Source organism: Phodopus roborovskii, unplaced genomic scaffold (assembly GCF_943737965.1).
Source record: "Phodopus roborovskii unplaced genomic scaffold, PHOROB, whole genome shotgun sequence".
Lineage (NCBI taxonomy): Eukaryota > Metazoa > Chordata > Mammalia > Rodentia > Cricetidae > Phodopus > Phodopus roborovskii.
In genome coordinates, this window is record NW_026126434.1 from 14,334,632 (window position 1) to 14,361,175 (window position 26,544).

The 26,544-nt window shown below is 40.0% G+C and overlaps 1 protein-coding gene across 4 annotated transcripts in view; it reads left to right on the plus strand.

Annotated features, from left to right (window-relative positions):
* Positions 1-11,627: 11,627 nt before the first annotated feature.
* The window catches only part of Jmjd1c (jumonji domain containing 1C), a 114,473-nt gene continuing 99,556 nt past the window's right edge, over positions 11,628-26,544 (plus strand). For 3 of the 4 annotated variants that reach the window (XM_051186836.1, XM_051186837.1, XM_051186838.1), the window contains exon 1: positions 11,631-11,876. In XM_051186836.1, coding sequence (XP_051042793.1) covers positions 11,712-11,876 — 165 coding nt within the window. In that variant the 5' untranslated portion in view covers positions 11,631-11,711. Of the gene's footprint in view, positions 11,877-26,544 lie in introns of all 4 variants that reach the window. The other variant, XR_007834678.1, reaches the window with a different exon arrangement.

The following is a 26,544-nucleotide window of genomic DNA, read 5'->3' on the forward strand; positions in this document are numbered from 1 at the left end:
TACATGTTGATCCCAGTTCTCCCTTCCTCCCTCCCTCCCTTCCTCTCTCTTACCCTCTCTACCCTCTCCCATGCACCCTAACCACCCTCCCCTCCCATTCCCCCACCCCAATTCCATATGTAGGGGAATGCCATCCAGTTGGGGTCATGTAGATCTGACAGGTCATGTGAAGTAGGGACTAGGGCTTCTCTCCTGTCAAGATGTACACATTTTTAATTGCCTGTATAAGTGCTATCGGAGGGTGGCATTAAGGGGAAGATTAAGTTAATTAATTTCAACAGTTTCTTCATTTTTCTTATCCATTCTCATGCTGCAGTGGGAATCCCATTCTTTTACTTAGTTGGCGTAAAGTCACAGTCCAGTTGCTCTTGTCCTTAGTCTCAAATTCAAACCTTATAAGATTTGTTTTATTTTATTTGTTTTATTTTGACACCTCCTGGGAGCTGGAGAGGCTGCTTTCTGTGTGATCATGAGGACTACAATTAGGACCCTAGTTCCTGAGTTCACTAGCTGGGCGGGCTTCATGCAGATACTTGTAACTGTAGCTGCCAGGGACCCAACACCTCTTCTGGCCTCTGCCCATGCATAGATGTGCATCCTCCACTCCACCCATAGGCACATATCCTGACAGACATCATCAATACATTTTTAAAACAAAACAAGCTACGGAATGGCTAATGAAACTTTCTGCTTGTTGCATTTGGCTTATTTGAGATCACATCTTCCCTACCCACTCCTCCAACCATGTGGGTAGTGGCCCTCCTATATGTTGCAGTCTATCCATTTAATACCTTCTTTATTTCAATTTGTTAGTGCTAAGTCCCAGATTGCAGTTTGTGTCTCATGGTGTGTGTGTGTGTGTGTGTGTGTGTGTGTGTGTGTGTGTGTGTGTGTGTGAGCTCTAGTGTCCTTGCAGGCCAGAGAGAAAGTGAAATCCCTAACAGCTGGAGTTACAGGCAACTGTGATCTGCCAGGTAGGGTGCTCAGGTCCTTTGGAAGAGAAGCAAGTGCTTTTAATCATTGAACTACCTCTCCAGCCCCTTAAACATCTTTACTACTAATATTTCATAGCTGTTTCTGGAAAAATCTAAAACGGAGGGTGGTTTTGTCAGCAAGTAATTCTGGAGAGGAAATGTTTGTCACTTATTTCAACAGTTTCTTCATTTTTCTTATCCATTCTCATGCTGCAGTGGGAATCCCATTCTTTTACTTAGTTGGCGTAAGGAAATGTTACCACTTATTTTACTGTTTTGCCCCTAAAATTCTACATATAGCAGTTTCATTGTCCACCCCCCCCCCCAGTATATGTATATCCATCTCAATCCCAAGATTTCCAAGAGATTCCAGACATATGGTTTTAGGGGAGAGAAGAGGAGAGTTTTTGTGTGTGGTGGTGGGTTGGGTTCCTGATTTTTCTAACTTACTTTGGATTTCTTAGTGCTACTTTTATTGTTCTCTGTTCAAAATGATAGTTTTCTGAGAGCCTGAAATTTTGTTAAAATGATTGTAAGTTATGAGCTACTTTGATGAGACTGAACATGTCTGCTCACTCCATGTAGGACATTAATGACAAATAAGGAAGGATTCCACCCAAGTGGAGTGTAGGGCATGGGCTTTTGGGTATAGGAGCAGCAGGAAAAAAAAAAAAAAAATCTCCTAATAACAAATAACAGTAAATCCTGGGGGAGCTTGTTTACCTTTCCCTCCCATCAACTGTTAACCATCTGTAAGATCATGAGGAGGCACCAGTGGGGCCTTATAAGCACCCCACCCCCTCCTTAATTGTCTTTAACTCCTTAGGGAGGGGCAGGGCCTCATGAACCCTCCCCCTCTGCCATCTATAAATCCTTGGATGGGGCGAAGTCTGACTAGCCCCTTCCCCAGATAGTATTAACTTCCTGTAAATCCTGGGGAACCTTGTGAGCCTCTCATCTGTCTACAAATACTTGGTTTTGTGCAAGGCCTTGGGAGGGGCAGAGCCTCATGAACCCCACCTTCTAACCATTTGTTAACTGTAAATCCTTGGGGAGGAGGGGGCCTCAGGGGACCCTCCCTACTCCCTAGTGGGAAGGTAATGGTGGACTTGGGCAGGTACCTGATAATAGTGTCATCTCATGAGAGTTCAAGAAGGCAATAGCATGCTTTGAGAGGACAGCATTCCAAAGCATTATCTTTCAAGTTTCAGAAGTCCTTACTGTTCAGGAATAAGTCCCAAGAAATCTGAATATCATCGTGTTTATTTCTATAGAAGTCAGCAAGATAACATGATTTAGTAGTAAGGATAAAGAGAAAAAATATTGAGGTTGAGAAATAAACATCAGCTTTGAAAGATGGTAGACTACCAGTTCATTATCCTGACATAAATAACAAAGAATAAAAACCCTGTTCCACTTTTGTTCTGAAATCATTTCAAGGTAAGCAAATAGCAAATTGGGCTTTTAGTTTTGATGTTTTCATTCTTGTTGTTGCATTTATTTTCAGCACTTGACTTCCTATTTTAACACTTGTTTTACATAGTCTTGATTTGATTGTACATATGATTCTGTACCTGCTATGACTTGTCTCTGGGTCTGTCTGTGGCCTGTGGTTTCCCTTGACAATGGATTTTTCTTGACATTTCATTTGGATTTCAGCCATCTTTTGGGGCAGGGGGAATGAAGGTAAATGGTATTTATTTTGAGACGTGGGTGTGACTGTTACATTCCTCAGGTTGTCAGTCTAATCTGGAGTCCTGAAGGTTTACAGGTTTGTTTTGTGGGTCTGGTTGTCTCCATTGCATCATCAATGCTTGTTGATGTGCTAGACCATTCTGATGCAGCCTCTCAAGAGGCTTTCTTGAACTTGCTTGAATATCTGTAGTTCAGCAAAGGTCTCCCAGGCTTTGTCCCCTCCTGGTGATCTACTGCCATTGCATACTTCTGGAAACATTTAGGTTTTTAGCCCTGTCTGTTGTCCTAGACTCCTAGACCAGTGTTGGGTTTCTAGAGGCTATGTTTCTCTTTCCTCTGTAATCTGCTTCTCCTTTAGTTGTAGGAGATCCCTATTCTTCCCTTCCAGGATAGTAGTTTCCTTCAGCAGTAGACAAACAAATGAAACTATCCATTTTAATACACTTTTTTTTTTTTTTTTGCAGTAAGAATAGTTGCAGCAAAGGATTTTTAAGGTAATATATGCAACATTATAGAGGTTCCAACTTTTTACTTGTGAGAGACCGTACACTTTAAGGTAGTTTTGACTTTGTTTGCTTGTTTTGTTTTGTTTTGTTTTGTCAAGACAGGATTTCTCTGTATCGCCCTGGCTGTCTAGGCACACTCTCTGTAGACCAAGTTCGCCTGCTTCTGCCACCTGAGTGCTATGATTATAAGGGTGTGCGCCACTACCCTGCCTTGTTAGCTTGTCTTAATGGAATAGTTTTACCACTGAACTCGGAGAGCAAAGAAGCTCTTCAGTGCTGTCTGTAGAATCTATTGTTTAAATGGATTATATCAGACTGCAGTGCATCTGCCCAGCAAAGAAAACTGTCATCAGAAGTGAAGGGACAGTCTTCAAGGTCATGCCAGATTTCTCTGACAGAGTTTATACCTAGAAAATGAGAGGACTCAAAATACAAGTAATTTAATGACAACATGGGAAGATGGTCTGAATAGACACTGCAGGCAATAAATATGCAGTGAATCCACTCCATGCAAATCACAGTTATGATGTCACAGTGCCTCACCTCAGTTCAAATGGCTGTGTATAAGAACAACACGGAATACAGCAAATGCTGAAAAGCACGTGCAGAAAAGAACCTTTGTACACTGCAGGCAGAAATGTAGAGTATAGCCACACAAGAAACAGCATGGAGGGGCTTCCGAAAGTTAAGGATAGAGCCACTGCAGGGTATAGCTCTCCCATGACTGGATATGTATCCCAGTAAAAATGAAGTAGGCACACAGATGAGGTACAGACATGTCCAGGCTTATTTTCTCTTTGTCACAGTTGTCATGTTACCTAGGTTCCTGGTTACAGAAGAATGGACAAAGAAAATGAGATATACTTGCTAGCATTACTATTTGTCCAATAAAGAAAAAGTGAAGCAGGTTATTTGCAGAAGGATGACTGGGATGGGAGAGCACTGTGTTGAGTGAACTAAGTCACACTCAGACAGACAGCAATGGGATGTTTGCTTTCCTATGAGGAAACTTGAGGCAGAAAAAGGTCACTTGAAAGTAGGGAGTGGGTGTACGTAGCAGAAGGGAAGATAGACATGATTGACATATACAATGATATAAGAATGTTTAGAAATGCCGCAGTGACTCCCACCAAGATACACAGTTAATAGGTATTATTAATAGCCCTGCTTACAGGCTGGCAATGCTACTCCCAATAAATAATAAATGTATTTTTAAAGTATATGAAAAGAGCCTGTTTAGGTATGAAGCATGGTTCTGTGTTATCAGTATGAGGGCAGTAAGGATTGTTCTGTATCTTCTGTGAGCCACTTGAGAAAAATGAACTGGGAAAGTGTTACAGTGACTTTGATGGATGAGCAGGGTTACTTTGTTAGCTTGGGTTTGGATTTGGCATGAGACAGGAGTATGCTTTGCTAATTGCTGAGGGTCCCAAAAGCCTTAGAAGTAAACTTTAGGAACGTTGCAGGTTTCTTCAGCCTGTCTGTTTTAGAAATGATGACCTTGAAGAACAAGTTTTTAATAGTTGTGACAGATGTGGTCTAGAGTTCCTTGATTTTCACTCTTTCATTTTACCATATTATGGTAATCTTATTTTTGGTTTGCTGTACTTGGGGTATACACCTTCAATCAATCAGTCAGTCAGTCAGTCAGTCAGACAGTCAATCAATCAATCAATCATCTATCCATCCACCTTTGAGGCAGGCTCTCTATGTATTTCTGACTGTCCTGTATGTAGACTAGGGCGGTGACAACCTAACAGATCCACCTATCTCTGCCTCCCAAGTGCTAGGATCAAAGGTCTGTGCCACATACCTGACTACATCTTAGTTTTTCAAGTGATTTTGCAATGAAATGACTAGTTTTTCCTAATTGTTTCTTAAAATGATACTGGTTATTTAATATTAAGTAACATTATAATGTACTCCCTAGTAGCTGAATGTTAACAAATGCATTGATTGAATTTAAAGTCAGTAGAGGTCCAGTAGTCTTTATGTGCCAAATCAGTCTAAAGTGGTCCCATGACTGGCAGGTGGGTCCTGGCTCCTGTAAGTACAGGCTTTGGAATTGAGGTGCTGCCTTCTCTGCTCCCTTTTGTTGAGTACATACATTATCTGCGCTATTGAAGCCCATGTGGAGCTAGTAGACAGTGCTGTCCTTTATATGGAGTAATTTGTTTCTGTCCCACAGTTGTGTTTTGCAGAAGGTTATAAATCTCTTTATATAGAATCATGTGTGTTTTTGAGAATGACCCAAAGGAAGGAATGCCTGAAGATGACTATTCACCACTAGGTTTTGTTTTGGTTTTGTTTCCTCAAACCAGGTGCCATTAGTTTGAGCAGTGTATATCAGTGCTCTGTGACCCTAATCTCAAACGCTCTTCAAAATGAGCGATTCCATTTCATCTTGAGAAGAACATTGATGGAGTTGAGATTTTTGAGTATTGTATTTAGAATTTCTTTTTAAAGATGGCTTAGAGGTTAGGGTTAGGGTTAGTGAATAGTACTGGTTGCTTTTCCAGAGGTCCTGAGTTCAATTTCCAGCAATTGTATGGTAGCTCACAACCATCTATAGTGAGATCTGCTGCCTTCTTTTGGCCTGCAGTGCAGGAGTACATGCAGGCAGAATGCCAAATGCATAACAAATATCTTGTGAGTATTTTGCCTACATGTATGTATATACCTGCACCATGTGTGTGACTGGTGTTCTTGGAGGCCAGAAGAGGGCCTTGGAACTGGAGTTGCAGATAGTTGTGAGCCACAGTGTATGAGCTGGGAACTGAATCTGGGTCCTTCTAACTGCTGGGCTGTGACTTCAGCACCTCACTTATAATTTACTGTCAGTTCTCAACTTAATGAATTTCCATTGAGCGTGGTCAGGACTGTTGCGAACATGGTTGGGTCAGGTAGAGCTTGTGGGTTCAGTGGGAGCATGGCCCTGTAGGAACCTGACCTATTTGCAAAGTGTGAATTTGCATGTGGCTTGGTTTGGTGGTAGTTAATAATTAAAACATTTCTGAGAGGCATATGGGCAGAGAACTTGCTGGAAGAACCCTGAAGAACTGCTTACTGTTGGCTAGAAGGCCACTTTCCATTTCTTTGTTTTTTGGGGTTTCTCATTGAGCAGAGTAGGAATTTTGCTTTGTTATTTATATATTTTAAATTTCTAGTGCTTTATTATTAAAAGTCAAATCAAAACTAGGAGATAGTTAAGAAGCCATGGTAGCCAGACTGTAAATAGGAAGTAGTGATCATCAGTAAAGAATGCACAGTTAGAAGGTTTGGTATGGTGCTAGCTGGTTATTACTCCTTTTCTTCCTTTCTATTCCTGTGCCTCCCTTCTCCTTCCCCTGTCAGCAAGAAGACAGCAATCACACATGTATGTTGGCCTCATCAGAGATGAGACTCTTTGGAAGGTGTTTTGTATAGGCACTCAGGATTTCTTTAGAGTTTGTATCAAATTGGTAGTTTGGTGATGAAATGAATGCTTCGCTTGGGAATTGTAAATATTAATGTTCGTTCTATAGAATTCTCTTGGAATAGCTTTGCTTTTCTACTTTAACCGTGTGCTTGAAGATTCTCAACATAGAAACCTGGTGAAATGGGGTACTATTGCATGGCAGCAAATGAGTGTGTAGGCAGAACAGGAACTCTGATTCACTACTCTCGATTTAGAAATTCTAAGTTCTCTTTGGTTGGAGTAAGAAAAGATAGTTGTGTGTGGCAGTGTAGTACACCAAACCTAGTATTTAGGAAGCTGAAGCAGGGGGATTCCAAGTTCAGGCCAAACTGGGCCCTATAGGAGGAGACCTTGTCTTTAAAAAAGAAAAAAACAAAAGGAGAAAAGATACATTCTGCTGTATACATTCATTAGTCCATCCAATATATGGTCTTCTCACAGCAAGAGTTTGTAGATGCTGGGAACACAGATAAATGAACATGATGAAGATACACTGTCCCCTTGTCCTTGCCCTTGTGATACTTGTACTTATCAGATGAGACAGGTATAGAATGATCAGTCACATGAGTGCTCAGATACAGTTGTCCCAAGTGTTAGGATGAATAGGACAAGTTTTGAAAATTTGTAGTTGAGTAGTTTGTCTTAATCTGGGAATAGGAAATGGATTGTTTTGAAGAAGAAACATCCCGAGTATGATTTATTCATTTTAAGTGTATGCTTAGGAAGTTAGCTAAATGTAAACCATTTAAGGTTTTATGATAAACATTAGACTATCAGTTTATCTTGTGTTTTATTTTTGGTTTTCTACTGGCACAGTCTAGTTGAAATTTTTCGTTCTCTTAATGAGTTGTGTTTGAGTATATAGTCCCTAAGGTTTTATGAATGAGTTCACTCTATATTTGACAGATACTAAAAGGCCCCAAGTTATAACAGACATGGAAGGTGTGAAAAATGAATTAAATGTATCTTGTATGACATTCTGTTGATATCTCTTTTTTTTGCCTTTAAAATTATTTTACGTGTGCAGTTTTTTTTTTTATGTATGTCTGTACACCATGTACATCCTTGGTGGTCATGGACGCCAGAAGAGGTTGTTGAACCCTCTGTGGCTGGGGTTACAGACAGTTGTGGACAACTGTGTGGGTGCTGAAAATTGAACTGGGTCTTCTAGAAGAACAGCCAGTGCTCTTAACCTCTGAGCCATATCTCTCCATCCTTGTTGGTAAATCCTTTAGTCAGCAGACCAAAGCATTTCTGTGGTCTGAGTTTTCAGATAGGCTTTGGGCTTCTCAGACAAAGGGCCCTGTCTACAGAAGCTTTCAGGATGTGAGATAATAGTAAACGATAAATAAATGTTGAACCAGTTAAGTATGAATAGGCCATGTTAATAAAGAGTAATCAGCTTGGTAGCTGACCTTCAGAGTCCCTTTGACATTACAAATCTGGTTTTAAAATTAGTTACTTAGCCCAGCAGTAGTGGCATACCCCTTCAATCCCAGCACTTAGAAAGCAGAGGCAGGAGGATATCTGTGAGTTCCAGGACAGCCAGAGCTACACAGAGAAACCCTAACTCCTCCCCCCCCCCCCCCACCAAAGTTTCTTAATATGTAGTCTTAGGCAAACTTAGGAAGCTTCTCTAAGCCTCATTTACCTCATCCTTAAGATTACATGTGTAAAGTGCTTAGCCTAGTGCCTGACACAGCCAGTGTTCCACAGTCCTAAACTAATACATTGCAGGAGACAAAGGGCAAACATGTTTTTCTTTGATGTTAGGTAGACTCCCAGGTGTGTTTAACTTGCCTGCCTAGCCCCCTTCCTCCCAAAATGTAATAGACCTTAAAGTATATGAAAGCAGATAATTTACCCTCTCACTGATTATACAAAAATGAAAAAAAGTTGAAAAGTGTTTTCCTTATTGATCCATGATGACCTACCAATCGCTGATAATTGAGTAGATAATTATGACTCCTGTCGTTTCAGTAATTCACAAGTAAGCCACCATGGCTACCACTGCATGTTTGTCCTGAGCTGTCTCCTAATATGTCTTTAATGTAGCTTAACATTTGTTTTTGGTGTATGAGGCTTGTATGACTTGTTATGTATGTGCAGACATATTTAAGGGACAGAAATCTTCATAAATGATGAAGTTTAGAAGATCTGAGTGGTATTTCTCATTTTCAGCTTCTTAAAGTATATATGGTTAGTTTTTAAATACTTCTGCTACTCTTTTTACTGCCTTTGCCTACCTTTGCCTACCAGGCAGTAGGATTAAAGATGTGGCCATCTTGCTTGGCCTGAGCATCTTTATGGAAAATATATATATATATATATATATATATATATATATATACAGAAACTCACAAGTGAAACATACAGTATTCTATGTATGCTCTGCTTTTTCTGTTGTTATGACAAAACACCCAGACAGCAGCAGTGTAGTGGAGAAAGGGTGCACACAATGTGTATGTATGTGTACTGGTCACTCATACATAGTCCATGATGTGGCAAAGGCATGGTGACAGAGAGTGGCAGGAACATCAGACAGGTGGGGAGGGTGATGAATGACAGCACTCAATCTCACTTCCTTTGGTTAGTGATAAGGCCCCAGCCTGTTGGACCCTGCTGCCCACAGTTAAGATGGATCCAGGTATCTCAGTCTACTCTAGCTAATTCCCCACAGGAATGCCTAGAGTCTTTGCTGCTAGTTAGGCTTGTGATCCTGCACCCTACTAAATCAACGGTCAGTATTATCCATTATATACTAAGGTTTCAAATCTGATGTTAAAATTTCTTTCAATTCCATATTGTTTACAGTTAGGATTTGCCATTAAAAATTAAATAATACAGATACTCCTTAACTAAACAAATTAAAAACCTGAAAAACAAAAACGAACAAACAAAAACAAACCCCTCCAAAAGAAACCAAAAAACTTGAAGGTTTTACTCATCTTTTGAAAAAGATCTTTTTCAAGTCTCTCCAAAGGCAAAATAGCCCCAGCTTAGCATGAAACCTAGATATTGGCTATAGTCTTGGTTGTAGGAGACAGTTTGGGATATAATTCTAGAAATACATTAAATAATAAATAATACATTTGAGAACAGCAAAAGGAGCCTAGCAGTGGTGACACACACCTTTAATTTCAGCACTAGGGAGGCAGAGACAGGTGGATCTCAGAAGGTTGAGTGAAGCCAGCCTGGTGGTTCTACAGAGTGAGTTCCAGGATGGCCTGGTCTCCACAGAGAAAACCTGTCTCGAAAAAGCAAAGGGATGAATTCAGAGTCAGCCCATATTACTCAGCAAGAAAGCCAGCTGTGGGGATGGGATACATGGCCTGTGAAAGCTTTGTTTCTATCCGGGTGTGGTTTTTGTTGTATTTGCATGCTTTTTATTGGACTGCTTTCCCTGTATTAGGATATCATTGAGAGGGATCAGTTTTCTTTAAAAACAAAACTCTTCACCTACGCTGGGCCCCCATCCCAGGGCTTTCTTTACACTAGTTAGACAAGTGCTTTGCCACCCAGTGGCACCTTCTGTCCCCAGCTCCAGTTGTTTCCTTTAATGATTTCCGTGTGTCCCAGGTTACAAAGCAGATAGATCACTGAAGGTTTGGTATTTGAATATGTGATTCCTTTAAAAAATCTGTACTTATGCTGCACTCTTTTCACTGACTTATTTTATAGGTTTATTAACCTTGCACGGGAAGAAATCCTCAGAAATCTGAGCTGTCAGCACACAGTTTTGTGCATACTTTTCCTTTATGCGATACAATTTTGTTTTTCCATAGCCAAGTAAAATTAGACTGCTCAATTCAACCCAGCCTTGTAGTTTCCATCTCTTATATAGGCAGTGGCTGTTTGCCTGTTTTAACAGCTTACTTCGAATGTTCTATAGATAGAAGAGTCTTTTTTTGTATTATAAACATGCAGAGTGGTATTATAAGGCTTTTCCGAAAGCATTTCTTTTTAAAGGGGAGAAAAGTTTAGGAAGAGAATTTTATTGGATTAGATAAAGTTTTGAAGTTGATAATCACTGAAAAATGGCAGATCGGATTTAGATTCACAATTTCACAAATCTGCTTTAAAATAAAGTCAGTAAAGCATATCCGTTATCAAACTCACCTGTGTCTGTCTGAAAGGGAGCCTTGATTGTGAGAATTGAGACGCGATTAGAAGAGGAATTCCTAGCTGTCTTTGGCTGGGTTATAAAGTCCTGTTGTGATTGGACGGGAAGTAAACATCATTTATTTTCTTCAAGCGTGATTGGCTAAGATTCTTTTCTTTCCATGGTCTTTTTTCCAGTAACTGTCTGGAGCTTTCCGTTTTATTACCCGACTGTGTTCTAGTACGCGGAGTACTGAGCTTGGCCCTGAGACAGTTTGTGAAATTTAAGGACGTCGGTAACAGCCCGCGGTGGAGTGTCTGGCGTTCCTGTAAAAAGGCAGCGCGAGGTGTAAATCTCCGAACAGCTCCAGTGCGGAATTAGAATCGCCGCCGGGAGGAATGCTGCTTTAGAGGCGCGGGCCGCCGAGCGGGCGCGGTGGGGTGGGTGGCGCGGCTCGCTGTGGCCCGCGCGGGCATCCGGACTCCTTGACGACGGCGCTATGTGTTCGCTTGGACAGAGCTCCTGACATGCGGGCCACCCGGAGTTGCCTTTGCGACCACGCGTGGGAGCCGAGCCCTTGCCCGGCAGTCGCCCCTCCGAGGGGGCGAGGACGGAGCGCAGGAAGCAGCTTGGCCTTAGCCCGCTGTCCCTCGGCAGCTGCCTCTCGGTGCCGCAGCGCAGCCGGCGGGGCGGCACTACTTGGCGGCGCCCGCCGACCCCCGCCGCCCCGCCCGCGGAAGGACACGCGCCGCGGCGCGGGCGGAGGGGTACTGGCCGCGGCGCGCCGCTGGCGCCGGCCGCGCGCACATTCCTGTCAGTTTGCCTGTGGGGCGCGCGGCAGGACGGGGGCGGCGCGGCTCCGCGTTGCCGATCGTGCCGGGGCGCAGTCGCTCGCGGGCCCCCTCGCCTGCGGTCCGCTCGTCAGCATGGGCGGCCGGTAGGAGCGGGCCGCGCTCGTCCCCGGCGCAGAGGCGGCCATGGCGGTGGAGACGCGGCCCGAGCTGGTGGGGAAGCGGTTCCTGTGCGTGGCGGCCGGCGAGGACGCGCGTCCCGAGCGCGGGCAGAGCGGCTCCGGGAGCGGCTGGCGGGCGGGGGTCATCCGAGCCGTGTCCCACCGCGACAGCGGCCACCCGGACCTGGCGGTAAGAGCGAGCGGACCAGCTAGCGGGCGGCCCGGCGGCACGCCCCTCTGCGCGGGGCCGGCGGGGAGCGCAGCCTGGGGGCGCGGGCGGGCGGACGCGCGGCAGGTGGGGCGGGCAGCCAAGTACGGCGTCGCGGGCCCCAACTCAGTGCGCTTTGCCCACCGCAAACCCGTACCGCATTTCGCTTTGTAACCAGAAACGAGGGGAATCTTTTTGGTAAGAAGGGTCATCGAAGCCTTTCTCCATCGTTTCATACTTTGTGTTTTGTTTTGTTCTAAATGGACAGTGCCCTAGGGCTCCCTCCCGTTCCCGAGTTTTAGATGGCTTCACAAAGGCGAGAGATACAGTAAATTAAGATTTGGAAGGGCATTTAGCACTTATAAATAGCCCTCCGCCCCCACTTTTGCCACTTACATAGGACACTGTCAGTGTTCTTTCAGGAGTATAAATGTGTATGTATGATTTTGTGCCAGGAAACGCTCTGATGGTCACAAATGCATTCTCATAAGGGAATGAATTTAAGGGAATGGGGAAGAGTAGAGAGACAGGGAATTCACTAAGCTTCCCTGCTTTGTTCAGTAAATACAGAATTTGTTAAATCCATAGCGACTAGGATAACTTATTTTCTCCTGCAAATTAAAAAAAAATCCTTTGTATGTAGATTTAGTTTCAAATCCACCGTAACATACTAAGTATTTACAGCTGTTGGAAGGCTTGAATATGTTCTTGCAAATCATTCCTACCTACAGTTACTGCCATAGTTAAACGTGTTATGTATTATTTAACTTTATCGTGTAAAATGAGTTTAGTTTGCTAACACTTATAAAAAGAAAGTAACACTAGAGCCAATTTACAAAACTCTGCTTGGTTATACTTTGTGTAATAATGAGGAAAAAAAGCCCTTAAACTTTACTCATCTTAATGATTACTTGTTACAGTTTTACTTAGTCATTACTTTGTGTAAAGATTCGTTGGCATTAAAATTGAGGGTTTTACCTGGAGGACATTTGGGTAATGGTTTAGACACTAAAGCAAACACTGAGCAGAATTTTGTGTTGTACTATGAAATTGTTTTAGATTAGATAGTACATTGAAAGGTCTATTGGAAATAGTGTCACGGAAGGAATAAGCATATGCCATGTTTTGCAGATAGCAAGATACTAATCTGGTTATTTCAAAGTGAAAATTGTCAGCTGGTCATGGCTTTGAGTGCTTGTAATCCAAGCACTTTGGAGTGTGATGAAGGAAGTTCAAGGCCAGCTGGGGCTACAACCGAGATCACCCACTACATATGCAGTGAGGGTTAAATTACCATGGATAGAAGCAGTGGAGTGGAAAGAAGAGAAGGGAGTTTCAGACTTTTTCTGTCTCCTGACTGTTGGTTACATAAATTAAACTTTATTTCCTATTATTGGTTCATACAATTAATATGTCTGTATTTAATTTTATATAAATTTTACTTGATGGGTAAAAACTTATGCCACCTAAAACAGTGTGATTCTGCCTTCCTCCCAATAATTTGACAAGTGATTTGTTACTGTATAATTTCCCTTTTAATTCTAGAGCCTATAGTTTTTGTTTCCCAAAGTTCCTTGAATATTTGAAGCTATGAAATTTAGAACATTTTTGCACTAGAGTTACATAATTTCACTTTCAGCTATATTAAAAAATGTTCATGGTTGGCCTCCATTATGGTGTAACTATTGTAGTTACTGAGGGAGCAGAACTGTATATAAACACTATATCATCTCTATATAGTATTTTTGGGGGATGATATTTTTCCTTTTTAAAGATGAAAGATGAAATTTTGCAGTCCGGTGTTGGTGGTGCACACCTTTAATCTCAGCACTTGGGAGGCAGAGGCTGGTGGAATATCTGTGAACTTGAGGCCACCTTGGTCTACAGAGCTAGTTCTAGGGACAGGCTCCAAAACCAGGGGGGGGGGGGAAGACATTTTTCCTAATTGTTTGTGCTGGTCTTGTATTTGAATGTCTGGACTCAGAGAGTTCTTCATGTCTCAGCCTCCCAAGCAGTAGGAATTATAGGTGGGTCTGTGCCACTATTCCTCTGGTTTTTTTTTTTTTTTTTTTTTTTTTTTTTTTTGTGTGTTTTTGTTTTTGTTTTTGTTTTGTATAGGCTATGATGTTAGGTCTTAAAATTATGCAGTATATATTTCTTTATGTACTTTAGTCACTTATTTAATTTTTTGGTGAAAGTAGTGTATAGGTTTTGACCTGTTAATAGAAATGAAGGAAAGAATGCAGTTAGGTAGTGTGTCTGTTTTAGCAGGTACATTTGGAAAGGAATAGAAATGTGCTTCCTTGGATGTATATTTCATTAAAAATTGAATTATTGACCTAGGATGATAATAAAGTCTTTAAGATGCAATTAAGCCATATGTGAAGACTGGAGTTTGATTCCCTCAGAATATACCTAAGTAAAACCAAGTGTGGTGGGATACACTTGAAATTCCAGCTCTGAGGAGGCAGAGACAGGCAGGCAGACTCTGGGGTTCATTGCAGGCAAGCTGGCATGCAGCCTAGCTGGCTCCACAGGTTCCAGGCCAGAGATAGACTCTGTCTCAAAGGGAAAAAGCAGGAAAGGTGACCACTGAGACCTTTCGAAGGTTCAGTGGATGGACCAGCACTTGTGTGCCAGTCTGAAAGCCTGAGTTTGGTCTTTGGATCCATGATAGAAGGAGAGGACCAACTCCTGTCAGCTGTCTGTTTTCTAAAAAGTAAATACTTTAAAAAACACAACGGCTGAGATTGTCCTCTGATTTCCATTCACAGTGCACAATGTGCTATCTGCAAATAGCATACTGAGCTTTGGTTAGGTGATACACATGTGTTACTCAAATTTTTTTTTTGTTAGTGATTGCTAGTTTGATAGATGATTAATGTCAGGATCATTAATGTTGCTGTAAAGCTTTTGTGAGAGTAACATGAGTTAATGTAGTAAAAGAGTAACCTGAGTACACTAATTCTTTAGATTCTCCTTATGAGAATCCACATGAGGAGTGTATTTGCTGTTAATTGGTATGCTCATTACTCTGTGGTTGGTGTGTGTGTGTGTGTGTGTGTGTGTGTGTGTGTGTGTGTTGTGTGTGTGTGTCTATTTCATGTACTCCTGGCTGTTCTAGAACTCTGTATAGACTAGGTTGTCCTTGTACTCAAAAAAGATTCCCCTGTCTCTGCCTCCTGAGTTAAATCATTTAGTGATTCTTATGCTCTCAGATTAAATGTCATTTATAGATACTGTTGGATTTTGGCAGAATCTCACTCATTCTCAGCCTTGCCTGGAGCTCATTATAAACCAGGCTGTTTTAGAACTCAGTGAAGTTCTCTTTCCCCCAATTTCCCAGTACTTGGATTATATGGATGAGCCATAGATTTTAGGTTACCTTGTTTCCTTAGTTTTGATTTATTGTGTGTGTGTGTGTGTGTGTGTGTGTGTGTGTGTGTGTGTGTGTGTGTGTGTGGTGTGGTGTGTGTGTGTTGGCTGTTATATTGCTCTTTAAACTATTGTCTAAGCACACTTGGCTAAAATATTCGTGCTTGGTTTATATGAAAATCAAGTCCTTATGATCTTAAATTTTGTCTGTAACTTAATACCTTAGCAATGATGAATCTGATCATGTTTAGGTTTATCATCTAATGTGTTATTAACGATTCAGTCACTAGATTCAGAATTATGCTAAAAATATTGTAGGGACTTGGTTTTAGCTCAGTGGTAGAGGGTTTTAGCTCAGTGGTAGAGATTGTGCTTCATATGTTTGAGGCCCTGGGCTTATTAATCCCCATCACAGATAAAATAGTTTAGAACCTAGCATTAATATTTTAGGGTAGAATGCATCTGTCACGTCATTCAGAGTGTGATATGGTCAGTAGATAGGCAGGAGATAGGAAAGCTTAAGGATTAAAAGGACCTCTTCATCTTCTGTGCTTTAAATTAGTGTTGTAGTTTCTTAGGGCTCAGTGTAAACAGTAAAGTGGACTTGATCTTCCTATATGGGGAAAATATCTCCCCATGGAGAGTACTCTGACTGCAGTTTTAATCTCACTAGGAAGTTTCTAAATGTGTACATTGGGTATTTGTAGTCCTATAAACCTCTGTGAATGAAGCTTAGTGTACAGTTTGTAGTCACACATCTCATTTTATGAACTGGACAGAACATTTAGTTCTGAGATCTTATAATGTTTGTTGAGCTTCACAGATAGTAATTTATTAGTCTACTAAATTCATATGGTTAAGTGATAATGATGTGGAAATAGCTGATATTTTAAAGTTTGTTGGTTTTGTATTTTGAGACATGGTCACAGTGTATAAACTCTGACTCTCCTGGAACACACTATGGAACTCACAGAGATGTACCTGCCCTCTACCTACTAGGATAAGAAGTGTGTCATCATTCCTTCATTTTTCTGTTTATTTTTTAACCTCTCAAAAATAAAACGACTTGAGAATTCTGAAATCACTTAACTAGTAAATATCAGGACAGGAATATGAATGAATACAGGTTTCTGATTTCAGATCTACCATGTCTGACATATCTTCTTTAACTGTGACAATTTAACTCCACCATCAGCTACCCAGAACTAAGGGTAGACTCTGAGGGATAAAAGCTTAATCCTCATCACATACATTATTAACAGATTTTTGTGTTGAAAGAATAAAATTGTGCAAATGTTTTGTGAGAATTATTAGTTATAATTTTAAACTTTTATAAAATTGATAATTCCAATTCAAACTAGGAGTGGGGGTTACCCCTACAGGACTGCCCTCACTTTAGACACCACAGGGAAGTCTCTGCAACCAATTATTAGCTATAAAAATCAGAAATTCCACAATCACCTCTCTTCTCTGGTTTAGTAATTTACTGAACAATGCACAAAACTCAGGAAAGTAATTACTATTACTATTACTAGTTTATTATTTAAAAACACAGTATAGTAATTGTCAAATGAATAAAAAATATAAAGAACAAAGAGTATTTCCATGCCCTCCAAATTATGCCCATCCTTTCAGTACACTGGGTTTTTCCAACATGGAGCTTTCCCAAGCCCATCCATCATCTAGGAGTTTGTAATATCAGCTTTCTCACAGGTCAAGGCATTAGGTTCTTCCAGGCTCTGCTGAGCTTTCCCCGACATTATATTTCAAAAGGCTTAGTTAGAACTGTCCTAAAATAGGTTGATGACCATATACTTAAAAATCATTGAGAAGATAAAATATAATTATTTGCTTGCTTGTTTATTTTGGAGGCTGGGTCTCACTATATAGCTCTGGTTGTCCTGAAACTCACTATTTAGACCAGGCTTGTCTTTAACTCAAGAGATCCACCTACCTCTGCCTGAGTGCTGAGATAAAAGGAGTGCATCATTCTGTCTTTATTCAGATTGGTAATGCAGAATAAATTGGCTTATCTTAAAAGAATTCAATTTGGCACTATAATTATTATATATAAAATAAAAGCTAAATCAATAAAACATTTTAGAATATGACAGAATGTTCTCTAAGGCCTACTAAGTAAGTATTATCAGTATGAATTTTAGCAAGCCAAATTATCATAAGGTATGATCCAGCACAAACACTAAAAAGATAACAGCTTGACACCTCCAAAATGTCTCTCAAATCCCTCAGGGAGCATTGTGCTGTCTGGATGCTAAGGCTCTATCTATGGATTAAAACAAAAGAAAAAATCCTATGCTAAATATCCTCAAAGGCATCTCTTTTTTTTTTTTTTTCTTACTTTACATATCGATCCCAGTTCCTTCTCCCTTTCTCCCACCCTCCCATTTCCCCAACCACCCTCCCATCCAACCTCAAAGGCATCTTATATAAAATGACAGTGCATAACTACATCCATACACTGGCACTGCTTCCTTCCCTGCTATTCCTCTGAACTTGAAGATGGAGCAGACGTTTCAAGCTAAGTAGTATCTTTCACAAGGTGAAATTAGTCATGTAGACTTACTCCTGGATTAGAGTAGATTGTAGGAATGCTGGCTGTTTCTACTACAATGCTAACATTCTCTGGCATGTGATAAGCAGTCCTTTGCATTCCATATAAATAATTTCTATAACAATACATCAACATAGCAAATAAAAAAACTCTGAGATAATGGTAAAGAAGTCAAATTCAAGCATCCAACACTTGATGTGATACCAATGTAAACTAACATCACAAGCTTTTGGAAGCAAAAAAAGAAAAGAAAAAATCATTAAGGAGGTAAGATAAAGCCAAATAATTATTAAGACATTGTATTTTTCATTCATTCTCTTCTCTATTTTGTCTTTATTTTGCAACTTTGCAAACTGCAAGCCATTTGAAAAAGCAACATGGTAGGGTATATTTTGTGGCAGGAGTGGGAACTACCCCCTAATTAAAAGACTATTTATTCTATAACAATATGTAATTGTACTATATGTTGTAGATATTAAAGAAAAGGGTAGTTAGACAACCATACCTTGGCCAATAGGTTGGCTTAATGACCAAGCACATAAAGGCAGGCAAGAGCTGCACTTGTTGACTAGAAGTGCAGCCAAGACTATGTTTGGCATCTCAAAAATTTTTGTGCCATTGTTTTCTTTTTACTCATCTATTTATTTTGTGTGCCTTGCCATGTATGTGGAGGTTAGAGGACTGCATTTTGAAGTCTGGGAATCAGACTGTCAGTGTTGGCCACAAGTGCCTTTACTGTCTGAGCCATCTTGCCAGACTTGCATCTTTTTGTTTAAAGTCCTGTTTTTCATTCTCTGTAGTTTACATTTAGAGTTATAAGGCACCTATTGATGTACACCATATGCATAACATGGTATTAGGTTTCAGAGGGGGAATATATAGTTCCTTTTTATTAAATCCAAAGATCAGCATTAGGTGGTAGCACATGCCTGCCATCAGCTCTTGGGACGATGAAGAGGATTGAGAGTTCAAAAGAACAAATGCAAGTGTGTGTGTGTGTGTGGGGGGGGGGGTGTGTGTGGTGTGTGTGTGTATGTATATAATATTTTATGTATGTGATATAGTTGAAATGATGTTGTATGTATTTTAAGCTCAGTGTGAGGGTAAAATTAGGAAATTTTATAGCAAGCCCCCAAATTGTTTATTTTTCCCTGGTGACTGAGGATACTTTACTTTTTTATTTGTTTGCTAGCGTATTAGCTCTTAATGAGACAAGTCCCTTGGATCATTAGATAGTATTTTTGCTTGCTTGTTTCTTTCTCATTTAACGAATGATTCTATCTTCCTGTGGAAGATCTCACCAGCTACAATAACCAGTCAATCATTGTGCACATTTATTATCAAGCATATTTAGCATTCAGACCACTGCTTAATAATAGGTGCTGTTAGACAATTAAATACATAAAGTTTGGATGTACCTTATTCAATATTTAAAATGTAGACTGTAGCTCTGGGTAGTTGCCTGTACTCACTCACATTCAGGTAGCACTAACTGGACTAAGTGAATTCACCCTCTCAAAAAAATGAAAAAGAAAAAGGACAAGAAGTTCCGAGAGGGATGTTTTGGGAGTGATGAGGTGGGAGTGGAGGATGGATATAACCAAAATGTGTTATATATGTATGAAATTGTCATATTAAAATTACTTAATAAAATAAAATGTAGAAACACCAACACTAAAAATATAAAGAGAAGGAATGATCAGAGTAGAATATTAAGGTGATGGTAACTATTTTGAGGTAATTGAATATGATGATGCAAACAAAGGAGTTGGGTGGGGTTATAAAAAGGGGTCAGTGATCTGTCTTATTTATTACCAGGATATGTTTACATTAACTCTTTATCAGCTAGCTTCTGTGTGATTTTTGTGGCTGATGTTTAGAAGAGGAAAACTGGGTAAAAAGGGGTACATGACTATGTGAAAATAGAGAGTACAGACATAAGAGAATACAAAATGAAATGATTAGGAGGAGTACTTAAAGATGTAAGGTGAGAAGGAAGGGGCAGGAGGTGTCATATCATATGACACAGTGGTAGAGTGTGTATGTCTAGGGATCCCCCAGTACCAATAGCAGAAGGGGGAAAACTTTGTAAGGTAGATTTCCACCTCTATACCTAGCTCACTATGAATGATTCCTAGATTAGTTACTTTTCTGTTGAGATAAAACACCATGAACAAGGTGTTTATTTGGGTGTGTAGTTCCAGAGGGATAAGAGTCCACAATGGCATGACCATATCATTCAAATCACCGTAGCTCCTGTCTGTAACTGTCTCTCAGAAGGACTCAGGAAGTCATTTGCTTATGGATTCTCATCTGAGATGATCTCATGTCTTAGAAAAAAAGACTTTCTTGTAGTGATTCTTGAAGTCTTGACAGGCATTTCATTTTGGGCTTTTCTTTTGATCCTATTCTAGAATCAGCACACACCTCCAGAAACTTTACATTGTAGCTGGTAAGGGCAGTTTTTTTTTTTTCTTTTCTTTTTTTTATTATTTAATTTTATATAACAAAGTCCAATTAAATGAAAACAAACATTTATACACAATATTTGGGAATTTGGGCGTCGTTCTTTCCAAACTACTTCCTGCTGGTAAGGGGCGCTGTCTTGGGGGATTCGAAGAAGATTCAGATATCCTAGCTGTAGTCTGTAGGGCTGTTTTGTCCAGCTGTTTGGAATGTAGGATCAGCTTGTACTCTGTTTCAGGCGGTCTGGCGTGATCGAACCACATTAGTCTGGAAGGAATCCACATCTTTTCATTTTCTGTGGAAACAAAAATAGAAATCCTTTTCCCCAGTAACTTGTTCTTCAACTTAAATTTTGGAGTCAAAGCGTTTTTTTTTTTTTTTTTTTTTTTTTAATTTATTATTTTACATGTCGATCCCAGTTCCCTCTCCCTCCCTCCCTTCCTCCCCTCCAGCCCTCCCTCCCTCCTTCCCTCCCTTTTGCCCTCTCTGCCCTCTCACATGCACTCTAAACACCCTCCCCTCCCAACCCCCCACCACAATACCATATGTAGGGGAATGCCATCCAGTTGGGGTCATGTAGATCTGACAAGTCCTGTGAAGTAGGGACTAGGGCTTCTCTCCTATCTCTAGAATAAGGCAGTTATCCCTCCATGGGGCATATGTTTGCAAAGTCCTTTTGTGCACCAGGGATACATCCTGGCTCCACTGTCTGAGGTCTCTTAGACTGCTCAGACCTTCTGGCTGAGACCCATATTCAGGGGGGTCCGAGTCAGACCCCTGTTGGCTTCCCAGCTATCAGTCTAGTGGCCCTTAGCTCCTCCTTGTTCAGGTAAGCTGTCTCTATGTACTTCTACCGCATGGTCTTGTCCTCTCCATCTGCTTCTGGGTTCTAGTTCGACTCAGTGTTTATGTATGGGTGTTTGCTCCTATTTTCAACAGGCATTAGTTGAGGACTCCATGGAGAAGTTAGTTGTTGATCTCACTCTCCGGGAAGGGCATTTATGATAGCCTATCCACGGGAGCTGAGATTGTTAGTTGGGAGCAGTCTTGTAGTTCCCTCGACCTTTCTTTGTGTTCAACTTTATCTGCAAACCAATATTGGCTCCCTCTTTTATGTTCTCTCTCTCTGTCTCTGTCTCTCTTTCTCTCTCTGTCTCTCTCTCTTTCTCTCTCTCTCTCTCTTTTTCCTATTTTCCATTCCTAACCAGGCTCAATCCTCCTGGTCGCACATGCCTTCCTCTCCTCCCCCTCATTTTCTCCTACTTCTCTCTCCATTAGCTGTCCTCCCCCACTTTACCTGAGGTCTGGGGGACTTGTCCCGGTAAGGGCAGTTTTAATTCAGTAAATCACTAACTACCAAGGTACTTTCAAAAGCTGTGGCTGCCATGCTGCATCTTGACTATGGAGTAGGAGTGAATGGCATAGAGCTTCCCTGGACCCATTGCCACAGCCTACTCAGAAAGAAGATGAACCATTTTTAATTTTTATGTTTTTCACTCTATGATGACAGTTTTGGTTTTGTTTCTGAAAGATGCTGACTTGGTATGTTGCCTAGGCTGGTCTTTAACTTCTGGGTAGGGAAGATCATCCTCAAATTTCCTAAGCATTAATAGCTGAGACAGGAGGCCTTGGCTTCATCTATGTCCATTCTCCTTTTTGTCATACTGCCTCCCCATAACAGAATGTAAGGGCTTCTACATGAGGTTGAGGAATGAGGTTGGTGTCAGAATTCTGTCTAAACCTCATGCTGAGGGGATTGCAGGCCCTCAAGTTCCTAAATGGTAACAGAACTCAGGACATGGCAGTACCTTTCACTTTTTGTGGTTTCCCCTCTTCTGAACCTCCTTTGCCTTTTCTTCTATTCTCTGCTTGGTTGATTGCTGCTCAGTTTTTCTCAGCCTCAGATAATTTTCCTACATACTTGGTTAAATTAGTGACTTGAAACATACTCATAGTTATTCCCTATGTGTCTTTAATAAAAGACTGTTACAAGAATTCAAGGAAATGGTGTTACACATTTACCACAGTGTCTTATATTTCTTTACTAAATCTGTTTGTGGATACATTGGTGAGTGGGTGGGTGTTTTAGTAGATGGTTGAGGGATGATGATTAAAAACTTAATGACCCAGTCTTCAAAGAAAGTGTGTGTAATTAAAAGATTTAGCAAGAATCTGGTGGCTGGTATGTCTGAGCTTCAGTTGGCTCATAGGACTATCTATGATCTAACTAAAGTTTTTTTGAGAGAAATAATATAAACAAGTGTATTAGGAAGTATCATAAAGGCAGATTTCTTGCCACAATAGAGTTTGAGATAAGTTTTAATTATTTTTGTAGTTGTGCTTTACAAGTGATAGAGTTAAATTAATTATACCTCCTGTTGCAATCAGACTGTCACTGCTGTTATTTAATATTTTGTGTGCTTAAGAAAGTTAAACCCTTGCTTGAGAGCCTATAAGTAGGAAAATAATTTTTATTGTTTATAACCTTTGATAGGATGCTATTCTAACATAGCCATATTTAATAAAAGTATACCATCTTTTAAAAATACTTGCTTTTATTTTATGTGTATGGTTTGCCTTCATGTATGTATGTACACTTGGCAGAGAACAGATGTTGGAACCTCTGGAACTGGATATATAGATGGTTTTGAGCTGACATGTAGGTGCTGGGAACCCTGGGTCCTCTGGAAGAGCAATAAATGCTTGTAAACACTAAGCTATCTCTCCAGCCCCATGTCACCTTTTCAGTAGTGAGAAAAGCGTTTAGTTTATCTTCTTAATAATTATTATGAAAGCTTAACCAGATGTCTGGTATTTTTTGAGGCATTTTAGATATTCAATGCCTGTGAATTTCTATTTGGGTATTAGTCTAAAGCTGTAAATATAAAAAGCCCATGCTTATGTCCATTTGGAGCCTTGTGTTTTTAATTGTGTTATAATAACTTGCATTTGAACTAACTGTTCCTTTTTGCCTCACCTTTTCTTTAGTACTAGTTAGTTGATATGTTCAAGTATTAACATTTCCTTACTAGGAAAGTTTAGAGATTGAGTTTGGATGTGTTTAATCAAAATTCTAAGTAGCAGAATTTTTTTTGTTGTCATGGGAAGTCCAGAAGTAGATGATTCAAGGAGTTGCCTATGACAGTGTTGTTTTCTTGGTTTGCCCTTAATAGTCGGTGACAATATAGGACAAATAGCTTGTTTAGCTGTTGAGAGGGGGGGGGGGTCAGAAAGGGCCAGAAACCTCACACTGTCTTTTGTTGCTAACTAAGAAGTACTATATGAGATTATCCCAACTCATTTCCAGAATTATGTCTTCTGTCTTCCAAGATCCTGGGAAACTGAATATGGGCCTTTTCTGGTACTAACAAAAAAATGTTTTGGTATGGCAGAAGAGTTTCTCTGTGCAAGAGACTTCCTTGGCTGTCCTGGAACTTAATTTGTAGATCAGGCTCCATCTGCTGGGACTAAGGGCGTGTACCACCATACCTGTCAGAAGACAATTTTTAGTCTTGCTTGGATTCGTGTTTTTCATATCTGTAATCCTTCTGAAACCAAAAGCTAGACATGATATGTTTTAAATTAATAGCCCAGGTTTGATTACCAGCATCTGTCTGGCAGCTTCTTGTAACTTCATTTCTAGGGGATCAAAATTAAAATATGTTATAGAGTTTACATAGCATAAATTTAGTATTCTAACTGGTACAATATAGTGAATGTCTCTTAGTTTGTGGAATTGTGTGTAATCACGACCATTGTCTAATTTTAGAACATTGCATTTTGTGAACACTCCATGCCAGAGTGGTGGCTCATGCCTTTAATCCTAGCACTCAACAGAGTGCAATGGGAGTTGGATCTCTGTGAGTTTGAGGCCAGCCTGGTCTACAGAGTGAGTTCTAGGACATGATCCAAAAAAAGAGAGAGAGGGAAGGAAGGGGGAAGGAAGTGGGGAGAGAGGAAGGGAGTGGAAGAGAGCAAGAGAGAGATTGAGAGAGAGACAACCCTACCTATTTTCTTTTCTTCTTGACTGTCCCCTTCCCCAGCTTATTCCCTCTCCTCCTTCCCCTCCTTTGCCACTTCCAGCCTCTGGCAAACTACTTCTCTGTTTTGCCTCTGGATATATCTTTTCTGGACATTTCATTTTAGCAAATAAATAATGTGTCATTCACCTCAGACTTTCAGTGTTCTTAGGATTTATCCATACAATTATAGGTTATGAAATCCTTATTAGATAATATGTATTTAAATGTTCTATTTGTTGTTTACCTTACTTTTTACTCTTTGAAGCAAAACTCAGTGTGCATGCGTGTGTACGTGCCTGTCATGTGCTTGAAGGACATGGAGGCCAAGGTATAGAGTATTAGATAATCTGAAACCTGAATTATAGATGGTTATGAGCCATCCAATAATAGGTGTTAGGAACCAGGAACAGTAAGCACTCTTAACCACTGAGCTGTCTAACCAGCCCTGAGTGTTACTATCACAGGTTTATTTACCAGTACTGCTTTCTAGAAATTCAACAAATGTGAATGAGCTGCAGAATGAATTCCCCTTAATTAAGCAACCTGTTAACATGTATTCCTTGTAAAAACAACAATATTTATTGTTGAAATTGTCTTAAGATTTTATTAGAACATACTGTACTTTTTGTAATATAAAACTAAAAATCAGCTTTTACCAAATGGAAAGGTAGAGTTTTTATATTATTCACACTTGTAAACATAGTAAACATAATTTTAACTTAAAATACGAATAGAGTTTCAGCAGTGTTCTCTAAATGTTTGAATTTTCTGATAAGAAAGCATTAGACTTTGCTGTAATTTATTACAAAGCCAAGTATGCACTGTTATGTATGTAAAATAGTGGCTTTTGTTTAGCTTCTTAGAGTGTTAGGAGAATTGTGTAGTTCCATTGATTGGTTCCATGCAATGGAAATCTGACCTTTAGCAGATGTTTGAGAAATTGCCAGCACAGCATGATCAACCAGCTAGACAGTTTCCCCTTGTTTTTTGATAGGCCTTTTATGGTTTAGGAACATGCCAAAAAATGTTCAAACTCTTTTTCATAATTGTCTAAAGTTCTGTAAAATATTAACAATACACTGTAAAATATGGATTAAAATGAAATAGCCACCCATAATTTATTTAAATCCACTAACTTAAGAAGAAATCTTTGTTAAAAATATTTACAAAAATATTGTTGAGTGAATAATATTTTGATGTTTTGAACCGTGAAATTGTTAAGGTTCCATGTATATATGTTGGATTTACCTTGCACAGTGTAGATATTATTTCAGGTTTCTCATACTTTAGTGTTAGTTTTAGGCACTTACTGAAGTTGAATTTTGGTAACTCTGATGGGGATTTTTTTTTTAAAACCACAGAAGAGATATTCCATCTAGAACTTGAATCCACATTAAAACTTGTTCTATGAAAGACAGTGCTTTTTTAGGCCAAGTAATAGGTTCAGCTGTGTAGTTGTGTGAGCTCAGCAAGAACACTGTAAGCTCTGTGTTCTTAAACTCTATCCACTGAGTGCACAGGAAGGGGCAGGAGGAGTGCTTTAATGTCTGAGAACTAAGTGATGAATGGACAGGCCCAGCATTTGCCAAACTGCATCTTTTTCCTGCAGGTGTTGATTTTCCATAGGGCATTGCAGTTGCTTTTTATTGTGATATGGCAAGAAAGATTCTATTTTAAGCAACATTTGAGCAATATAGCATTGTATGTTTTGCTGTATAAATTTGTAGCCATCTTTGTGTCTTTAGGCATATATACTGAAGTAATTATTACAGAGCATTAAAATTTGAGGTGTTGGTATACATATGCATATCACCTTTTGGCAGTACATACTTAACATCATATTCAATATCAGGAATTAGAAGATATGCCAACTAAAATTAAAAAGATTGAACATGTATAATACAATTTGCGAAATACTCATGGACCAGATAAAAGCTGATAACATATGGCTTACAAGTGAATGTGAACTTTATATTTTCTTACATAAATTAAACATAATAATTACTGTGCTAGTAATTATTCCATTATTAATCTTTCATGTTAGCTCCTCCTTGTTCAGATCAGCTGTCTCTATGTGTTTCTGCAACCTGGTCTTGTCCTCTCCATCTGCATCTGGATTCTAGTTCGACTCAGTGTTTAGGTATGGGTGTTTGCTTCTGTTTCCAACAGGTATTAGATGAGGGCTCCATGGATAAGTTAGTTGTTGATCTCACTA